At 39.3% G+C, this 10000-nt stretch overlaps 2 protein-coding genes across 23 annotated transcripts in view; one reads left to right on the forward strand and one right to left on the reverse strand.

The window, feature by feature from the left end:
- Window positions 1-10000, forward strand: part of mub (poly(rC)-binding protein mub) — an 835667-nt gene that overhangs the window by 126072 nt on the left and 699595 nt on the right. The window contains exon 1 of one of the 22 annotated variants that reach the window (XM_067124767.1): window positions 9273-9287. The exons of 20 other annotated variants lie outside the window; for them this stretch is intronic. The gene's annotated coding sequence lies outside the window, so the exon portion shown is untranslated. Of the gene's footprint in view, window positions 1-9272; window positions 9339-10000 lie in introns of those variants that run through there. One more of the 22 variants, XM_067124777.1, reaches the window with a different exon arrangement.
- LOC136850476 (octapeptide-repeat protein T2-like) overlaps window positions 374-10000 on the reverse strand; it is a gene marked incomplete at its 5' end in the record, with an annotated part of 109277 nt that continues 99650 nt past the window's right edge. The window contains one exon of the mRNA XM_067124049.1: window positions 374-695. Within this exon, the coding sequence (XP_066980150.1) occupies window positions 374-695 (322 nt within the window). The remainder of the gene's footprint in view (window positions 696-10000) is intronic.

Genomic DNA, 10000 nt, shown 5'->3' on the forward strand with positions numbered 1-10000 from the left:
TACTAATGTTTCCATCGCCATATTTCTTTCTCCAATTCGGGTATTACTTTGGGTGGTTTCCTTAAGTTAAAAGGGTGCCTAATTTAGCTATTCACGTGGCACGGGGGAGACATGACTGTACCACGGATAGTTGGTCAATATTCTATAGTACGTAACGAGACCCTTTCATTGAGTCACCAAAAATTTTATCGTGAGGTTTAGCCCTATCCTCGTCCCGGTTTTATTTTATTCATCTTGAGCTTGTAAGTTAATGAGTGACTGTTGTGCTTTCTTGTTTATAAAGATATTTATTTATTTATTTATTTATGTAGCGGCCCTTGGCTCTTCGTGGCATGTGACGTGTTGGTCTTGGCAATCTTGACAATGCCTCACATCATCCGTGAATCTTGGAAACTCTCTCTCTCTCTCTCTCTCTCTCTCTCTCTCTCTCTCTCTCTCTCTCTCTCTCTCTCTCTCTCTTTCTTTCTTTCTTTCTTCTTCTTCTTCTTCTTTCTTCTTCTTCTTCTTCTTCTCTTCTCTCTTCTTCTTCTCTTCTTCTTCTCTCTCTCTCTCTCTCCTCTCTCTCTCTCTTCTCTCTCTCTCTTCTCTTCTCTCTCTTCTTCTTCTTCTTCTTCTTCTTCTTCTTCTCTCTCTTCTCTTCTCCTTCTTCTCTCTCTCTCTCTCTCTCTCTCTCTCTCTCTCTCTCTCTCTCTCTTCTTGAGATTTTTTTTGTAACGATTTGTTTTTTGAGTTTTTATTTAGTAAAAAGCATCGCACCTAATTTTCTCTCCTTTTTCCTCTCCTGAGCGAACCCTAGGGGCTATCTTATATGGCGACTTGGATGGCGTTTATTGTCACTCTGTCTCCATCATTTAAGGTTGGGGTGATGGGGGTTCTCCATTATTAAAGGAGGGGGGAAGGGGTTAGGTAGAGAATGGGGGCGAGAGATGCCCCCCCCCTCTCCTCTGTAGTTAGTTTTTGGGGGTGATATTCTCTTTATTCTTATCACTTTTGGCAGTGTTCATGGCTTAAAAATTATGGTACTACTCTCTCTCTCTCTCTCTCTCTCTCTCTCTCTCTCTCTCTCTCTCTCTCTCTCTCTCTCTCTCTCTGCAGCCGTCAGGTAGGCGTTCTCTAGACGAGGAAGAGACATTCTGTGCCACAGAAAGAAAGAAAGAGGAAGAAGAAGAAAAGGCGAGGGTATAGGTGACAGTAGGGATGGGGTACCCATGTAAAAATAGCCAAAAACTGATAAATTTTGCGAGAAAGGAGAACGGTGCTTTCAGAGCCGTAGAAGATGCTCGCAAAAGGTTATATATTTATAAACGTAGAGGCTGTTGGTTTTTTGGGAAAGAGAGTCACATTTCACGATACTGTCAGATGTCCTTTGCTTTCCTTGAGTAAGAGGATGAATTATATTGTGGTTCGGAGATTGCCGAGTGTTTCCAAGAGCAGATTGAGACACTGCCGTGAGTGAGAGCAGTCTGTCTTGAGTACGGCAGACTTGATTCATGGCAGGATCCTGACATTTATACATGAATTTGATGCATATTAAAGTCCAGAGATAAATAATTGAATTTCACAGCATTTGATGTCAACGATATGAAGTAGTGAATACCTATATAATAGTTACGCGTAGTCTCACCCTACCATTATTTGAAATGGTTATGGAAATGGTGACGTCGGCTCTGATTTTGGAATTGAATACCAGTTTCGAAATAGGGCAGTGAAATGGAAGAACTTTCAGAATTTTTTTAAGTACTTGCTGTGGTTAAATGAGCAGACCATGGCAAGTGTGTGGGTAAGTCTGTATGCATGTGTATATGTAAATATGTATTTGTAATCTTTGTTGAATTATGACATCTCCTCATCAAGTCATTTGTTCTAAGATTCTCAGAGTGGTCTGTCATATCATTACACATCCCTGTTCTAAAAAATGTTGCAGACAAACTTCTAGGTGTGGGGGGAGAAAGGGGGTGGGGAAGAGGAGGGGGCGTGGAATCATAAGTGTTCTGATTATAATAAATCGCGCAAACGAATTGGGGGGGGGGCGGGAGGAAGGGGAGTTAGAGAATCACAAGTTTTTTTTTTTTTTTTTTTTTTTTTTTTGCAAAAGCGGTTAGCTATAGCTCATCGCTCCGCCACAAAACTACCCCGACGAATTATTGTTGCAGCCGCCCCAGACGGTTAATTAATTTTTGATGTGCGCGTAATAGGCTTCAAAAGAGCGGTAGGGAGCGGCGCGTAATGGCCTTACTCGATCGCTTAACTGTCTTATTGCTTCCCCGGGGACCAATTATCATCGCTTATAGAGGAGGCGGTCGCTTGCTCGCTCTCCATCCCCCCCCACCCCATCCCTGCCCTGGGGTGGGTGGAGGTAGGGGTTGGTGATGGTGATGATGATGATGATGATGAAGAAGATGAAGATGAAGATGAAGATGTCCTCGTTTTGGGTTTGGTTTTGTTTTGCGGGTGGGGGGAAATAGAGAGAGAGAGAGAGAGGGATGACCTATGCTTTTACAAATACGCTTTATTGGAGAGAGAGAGAGAGAGAGAGAGAGAGAGAGAGAGAGAGAGAGAGAGAGAGAGAGAGAGAGGAGGGTTGGAACCTATTCATTTACAAAATACACTTTATCGGAGAGAGAGAGAGAGAGAGAGAGAGAGAGAGAGAGAGAGAGAGAGAGAGAGAGAGAGCGCCGGGTTGGAACCTATGCATTTACAAATACACTTTATTGGAGAGAGAGAGAGAGAGAGAGAGAGAGAGAGAGAGAGAGAGAGAGAGAGAGAGAGAGAGAGGAACAAAAATATTATAGTAGAGAGAGAGAGAAAGAATAAATATTTTTGTTAACGTTGGCCGAGGTCCTCCTTAGTTTTTCCCTGTAAGCGTTTTCAACACTTATTTCCACATGGTGTTTAAACTGGCACCATTTTATTCCTAGAGGAAACAGCCATACCCCACCCGACGAATCACGTCGCACATACGTCACAACTTATATCCTTATGTCCTCCTGTTATATCTAAAACAGGTAAGCAAACTGGTAGGCTCCTGCAGTCGTATAGTCGCTCATCAAAGTTTATATCCTTATATCCTCCTGTTATATCTAAAACACTTCAAAGTTTATATTCTTGTATCCTCCTGTTATATCGAAAACACTCGTCAAAGTTTATATCTTTACATCCTCCTGTTATATCTAAAACACTTCAAAGTTTATATCCTTGTATCGTCCTGATATATCCAAAACATTCGTCAAAGCTTATATGCTTATATCCTCCTGTTATATCCAAAACACTCGTCAAAGCTTATATCCTCCTGTTATATCTAAAACACTCGTCAAAGCTTACGTCCTTGTATCCTCCTATTATATACAATACACTCTTCAAAGCTTATATCCTTGCATCCTCCTGTTATATTCAAAACAGTCGTCAAAGCTTATATCCTTGTATCCTCCTGTCATATCCAGAACACTCATCAAAGCTTATATCCTTCTGTTATATCCAAAACACTCATCAAAGCTTATATTCTTATATCCTTCTGTTATATCTAAGACACTCGTCAAAGCATATATTCTTATATCCTCCTGTTATATCTAAAGCACGCATCTAAATTTATATCTATCCTGTTATATCCAAAACACTCATCAAAGCTTATATCCTTGTATCCTCCTGTTTATATCCAAAACACTCATCAAAGCTTATATTCTTATATCCTCCTGTTATATCTAAAACACTCATCAAAGTTTATATCCTTCTGTTATATCAAAACACTCGTCAAAGCATATATTCTTATATCCTCCTGTTATATCCAAAACACTCATCAAAGCATATATTCTGATATCCTCCTGTTATATCTAAAACACTCGTCAAAGTTTATATCCTTATATCCTCCTGTTATATCTAAAACAGGCAAGCAAACTAGAGAATCTCCCGCAGTCCTACAGTCACTCGGGGTTTTTAAAACCCAAAGGATTCGTCGGCGGTAAGCCCGTAAACTTTGATGGGCCGTGAATTCGTATTAGGTGCGAATCCACGAATGACCCTTTCGTCATTTCGGTATCTGGGCATAGCTAAGGTGCGTCGCAATTCATCCATTTTTACGTCCTGCGACGCTTTTGTGATATTATAATCATCCGGTTAATCCTTGAGGTGTTTATGGGCGTGCGTATTTGTTTGGAGAGAGAGAGAGAGAGAGAGAGAGAGGCCTTTGCGACATAGTTTTGCTGATGCCTAATCTTTGTAGTTTTGCTAAATTTGTCGTGAATCATATTTTTCATTTATTCATATAAAGACAGTTTGGTTAATTCATGTCATTCTAGTTATTTAGTCTCTCTCTCTCTCTCTCTCTCTCTCTCTCTCTCTCTCTCTCTCTCTCTCTCTCTCTCCATTTCAAACCTGCAATATTTACTCAAAGATGACCACCTAGACTTAATTTTGACTCGTCATCCACACTTTGGTGGCTGCTAAACTGTCTGTTGCAGTTGTTGTGATAATGGAATACGATCTCATATATGTTATTTTTGTAACTGATATACTGATAATTCAATGCTGTAATTTTTTCTGTTGATTTCTGATGTACTGTAAGTAACTGCTAATATGTAACTTTGTTTGACGTCTTTGGGCGTAATAAATTTATTAAATTAATCTCTCTCTCCACGCATAACCCCACTAACACAGCAATTCTTGATTAAACACGGTAAAAGGATTGTATATGTCATGTTCGTCGAATTCTACATTCTAAATGTTGGTTGTCATTTCAATACCTTTTAAATTTTAATGTTCTCTCAGAGTTAAACTAACTCAGGTGTTCAAGCTTATCTCTAAGTCGCCACAAATAACAGGCCAAGGTATTTTTGCTCTGTTTAGCTTAAATGTATCTTGGATGGGCAGATTGTAACGGCAAATGTTTGTGGTTCTGATGTTCCTGTGCAAAAGTCTCTTTGAATCGAGATTTTTATAGGTTTAATTTTCCTGTTGGTGCTTTGCATATATATAAACTAAAGCTGTAATCTTGTGTAATTACTTTTGAACGCAAGCTGTCAAATGATACTTCATACGATGGAGTGCTGCCAGTGTGAGCTCCAAGTTCTTGAGTGAAAGATAACTGTGTAAAAAAAAAAAGAAGTTTGACATTAATCAAGTTACTGATTCCCCTGGGTACTTTGCATATACATAGTAAGCCTATAATTTTTTTAAATTAATTTTGAACGCAAGCTGTTAAGTGGTACTTCATACGATGGAATACTGCCAATCTGAGCTCCAAGTTCATGAGTGCAAGATAACAGTGGATAGAAAGGTATGACAGATATTAGCCAAAAGTTACTGACTGCTCAAAGGTGCCTCAAGGTGAGGGAATGCTTCGCGCACACCTGCAATCTTCCTTTCCTATTTTTTCTCTTTGCAAATGATTCTCTTTGCCCTACTTCGGTTGAAGGTCCTCTTTCTCCAAGTGATGTATCATTCATTTTGCTGTCTGAATGATTTATCACTCGTTTTGCTAAGGAGGGTACGTGTGGTTATTTTATGTGTTCCTCAAAGGGGAACAATTTTTTGTATTTTCAGTATTTTCCTCAGGTGGAACGTGATATTGGAACAGTAATATGTTGTAGGGAGAAGGTTAGTTAAGTCATTCAAATACTTCTTATGTTTACTTTCAGCTTTTTCCCTCATCACGCAGATTAATTATCTCATTAATTCTTTTTTTTTTTTATAATTATTCATCAATCACTGTCTAGCAAAATAGGGCATAGCGTGTCATGTTTTAACAAGTCTTTATACCCATGCGTTTGTGGGGATCAGATTTTGACGTGAGTCAATATTGGGCATCGTTAAGTAATTTGCTTGATGTTTAAAATCATACCGCGGGAATTCGTCCACGATTTTTGTTAGCATTTGACTGATAACTTCTATGTAAGATATTTTTTCTTGCCAACAAGATTGCAGAATAATCCTTATACGTATTATCTTGGTGTTTAGTTTTTTGTAAAAGAAAGCTATTGAGATGGCTATTTGTCTGTCCATCCGCACTTTTTCTGTCCTCCCTCAGATCTTAAAAACTACCGAGGCTAGAGGGCTGCAAATTGGTATGTTGATCATCCACCCTCCAGTCATCACACGTACCAAATTGCATCCCTCTAGCCTCAGTAGTTTTTATTTTATTTAATGTTAAAGTTAGCCATAATCGTGCGTCTGGCAACGATATAGGACAGGCCACCATCGGGCCGTGGTTAAAGTTTCATGGGCCGCTGCTCATACAGCATTATACCGAGACCACCGAAAGGTAGATCTATTTTCGGTGTCCTTGATTATACGCTGTACAGAAAACTCGATTGCGCCGAAGAAACTTCAGCGCATTTATTACTTGTTTCACACAAAGGCCACTTGCCAAGAAAACTAGTCTGTTGTCCGTCCGCACTTTTTCTGTCCACCCTCAGATCTTAAAAACTACCGAGGCTAGAGGGCTGCAAATTGGTATGTTGATCATCCACCCTCCAATCATCAAACATACCAAATTGCAGCCCTCTATCCTCAGTAGTTTTTATTTTATTCAAGGTTAAAGTTAGTCATAATCGTGCGTCTGGCAACGATATAGGACAGGCCATCATCGGGCCGTGGTTAAATTTTCGTGGGGTCGCTGCTCATACAGCATTATACCGAGACCACCGAAAGACAGATCTATTTTCGGTGTCCTTGAATATACGCTGTACAGAAAACTCGATTGCGCCGAATAAACTTCAGCGCATTTCTTACTTGTTTTGCACAAAGGCCACGTGCCAAGAAAACTAGTCTGGTGTGTTACGTATTTGGAGCAGAATATGGCAGACGTCTAGAAGATGAGAGTTGATAATAATGCAACATTGCATATTATTTTTATTTTAGTCAAGAGACGTTGAATAACATTGCCTGATTGTCGCAAGAGGCTTGTTGAATTCGCCATATTGTTTTAGCTTCATTGTTGCAAGGAGAATTGTTTGAATTTAAGCTCCATTGTTGTGCGAAATTGCTCAGCGCTGCCGTCTCCATCTTGATTAGGAGAAACTTACGTTTTCTTCCATTTTTTTATTATTTTTTTTCCTCTATGTCTCGGATTATTCTCTCTCTTTCTCTCCTTTTGTGAAGGAGAAGAAGAAGAAGTTTTGGGGCCGTGTTTTTTCTTCCATTTTTTGTTTGTTACCCTTTGTTCTTTATGTCTCGGATTATTCTCTCGTTTTCTCTCCTTTTGTGAAGAAGAAGAAGAAGAAGAAGTCTTGGGGCCGTGTTTATTATGAGAGATGTTTCCTTATCTCCTCCGCAGGCATTGTTTTAAAAGGTTCCCCCAGGTGACAGGTGACAGGTGGAGAGATGAGGACAGGTGTTCTTGGAGGATGTCACCCTTGGGTTTTCTCCCTCCCGGCGTCTGTTATTATGTCACCTCCATGAAGCAGTCTGATTCTTGTTGGCTTTCTCTTGTGCTTTCCTTTGCTTTCTTTTTGTTCTTGTGTTGTAAGACCTGTCTTCGTTTAAACTGTTTCTGGACTGATTCTTGTTGTCTCTCAGAGGCTTTCAAGTCCTTCTCTCGCTTCTCTTCCTTTCTCTTGCTTTCTCTTAATTTCTCTTTCTTTCTCTTAATCTCTTTTGCTTTCTCTTAGTTCTTCTGCCGTAAGACCTGTCTTCGTTTAAACTATTTCTGGTTTGATTCTTGTTGTCTCTAAGAGGCTTTCAAGTCATTCTCTCGCTTTCTCTCGCTTTCTCCTGCTCTCTTTCGCATTCTCTGTTCTCTTGTCGTAAGAGGTGTCCTTCCTAAACTATTTCTGGATTTTTTTTTCGCTGCAAGAGTTTTGGGTCCAGTTACAGATTTTAAGTGGGTGATATACAGATTTTTTAATCTCTCTCTCTCTCTCTCTCTCTCTCTCTCTCTCTCTCTCTCTCTCTCTCTCTCTCTCTCTCTCTCTCTCATTCTCTTAATCACGTCTGCTTAATCACACTTAATAATTGAGCAGTTTGAAATTTTTTAATTATTTATTCTTTTTTACTTTAAATGAAAATTAATAATTAAGCAGTTTTGTTGATTTACTTTTAATTATTTATTCTTAGTATTAATAATTAAGCAAATGAATTATTTTTGTTCTCTTCTCTCTCTCTCTCTCTCTCTCTCTCTCTCTCTCTCTCTCTCTCTCTCTCTCTCTCTCTCTCTCTCACTGATCAAGAGACAAATTTATGTTGAGGGACGAACCCCGTCTCAGTAAATCAAGTGACTAATCTTGTGCGGCCTTGCTGTCAACTAATGACAAACATGTTATAGTTGCTGACCCTCTCTCTCTCTCTCTCTCTCTCTCTCTCTCTCTCTCTCTCTCTCTCTCTCTTTATCGTGGCAAGTCATATTTGTGCACTCTTTGGTGCATGCGTTCCCTCATCTTTCATTCTCTGTCTTGATCTTCGCGGGCACATTCTTTATTTTTGTTTGTGGAGGGGTTTGGCTCCTCCTCCTCCTCCTCCTCCCCCTCCTCTTATTCCTCGGCAAGCGCGTCAAGAACGCCGCGCGCGTTTCAAAGAGGCGCGTTTTGAAGACGCGCGCGCGCCGCCCGCGTCACGGAGGCGTCTCGACCCTTCAAGGCTTCTTTCTGTTTGTCATAGTCTGCCCCGTAGTGAGGTTAGGTGCTATTAAGACCTCCTTTGGTTTCGTCCCCTGACAGGTTGGCAGACTGACAGACAGACAGGCGGGCAGACTTGCAGGCAGGCGTAGTCTCTCTCTCTCTCTCTCTCTCTCTCTCTCTCTCTCTCTCTCTCTCTCTCTCTCTACTTGATCACTCGCCTTTGAAATTTGTCTTGAGTTTTTAATTATTTACTCTCTCTCTCTCTCTCTCTCTCTCTCTCTCTCTCTCTCTCTCTCTCTCTCTCTCTCTCTCTCTCTCTCTCCTTTGAAATTTGTGTACGGAAATTAATATTTGAGTAATTCTGTAATCTCAGATTTTTAATTATTCATTCTCAGTGCTTTACTGGATATGAAAGGCTCTCTCTCTCTCTCTCTCTCTCTCTCTCTCTCTCTCTCTCTCTCTCTCTCTCTCTCTCTCTCTCTCTCTCTCTCCCTTGATAACTCGCTTCGGAAATTTGTCTGAGTTTTTAATTATTTATTCTCATTGTACTACTCGAAATGTAAAACTAGTTTCATCAAAGGCAAAAAGATAAAATCATTATCTTACTCCAACGTGATAATTAACCCCTCAGCTAATAACTCAGCCTATTCAGGCTTAATATCGCAACAACACAAAAGCATAGCTTCAGTTAATTAAACCCCCGTTCCTTTCTGTCTCCACAGGTATGTTGACGTCATCCAGGTGAGCAGGAGAGAGAAAGAGAGAGAGAGAGAAATGATCTAAAAAGGAGAGGTTAGTGAGGTCATATATAAACGAGATTTGTTCGCTTTCCGAGAATTATCATGGCGTTTGAAGTGTCTCTGTTACTGCACTGTTTTCGTAGTTTTAATATTATCGTGGGTTTTATGTTTATATAGTTTATTTTTGGAGGGGGAGGCTTTGGGGTTTATATGTGAGGTGAACGTAAATGAACAGACCTCTTTGAAGAGAGTTTGAATGATGGATATAATTTGCAATTATTATTATTATTATTATTATTATTATTATCATTATTATTATTAAAACACTGAGGTTATTATTGTTATGATAATATTATTAAAAATACTCATAGTAGTATAAGTCTTGAAATTGAGAAACAAATATACAGTCATTTATATGTACATATATTTAAAGATAAATCTTGTACATATATGTGCACATATTTAAAGATAAAGCTTTTGAAGGAAACTGTTTGGTTAATCGAACAGTTTCCCGGAAAGCTTTCTGTACAAATTTATCTTTAAAAATATGTTCATATACGTAACTGTGGAATTTTTTCTTCATCATCGTTATTATTATTATTATAATTTGGCATTCTTTTAAACAGGTTCTATTATTATTATTATTATTATTATTCTGTATTTTATTATTATTATTATTCTCTTCTGGAGGTGCGTGCCAGCTCTGAGATTTCA

The sequence above is a fragment of the Macrobrachium rosenbergii genome, chromosome 22 (assembly GCF_040412425.1).
Source record: "Macrobrachium rosenbergii isolate ZJJX-2024 chromosome 22, ASM4041242v1, whole genome shotgun sequence".
Lineage (NCBI taxonomy): Eukaryota > Metazoa > Arthropoda > Malacostraca > Decapoda > Palaemonidae > Macrobrachium > Macrobrachium rosenbergii.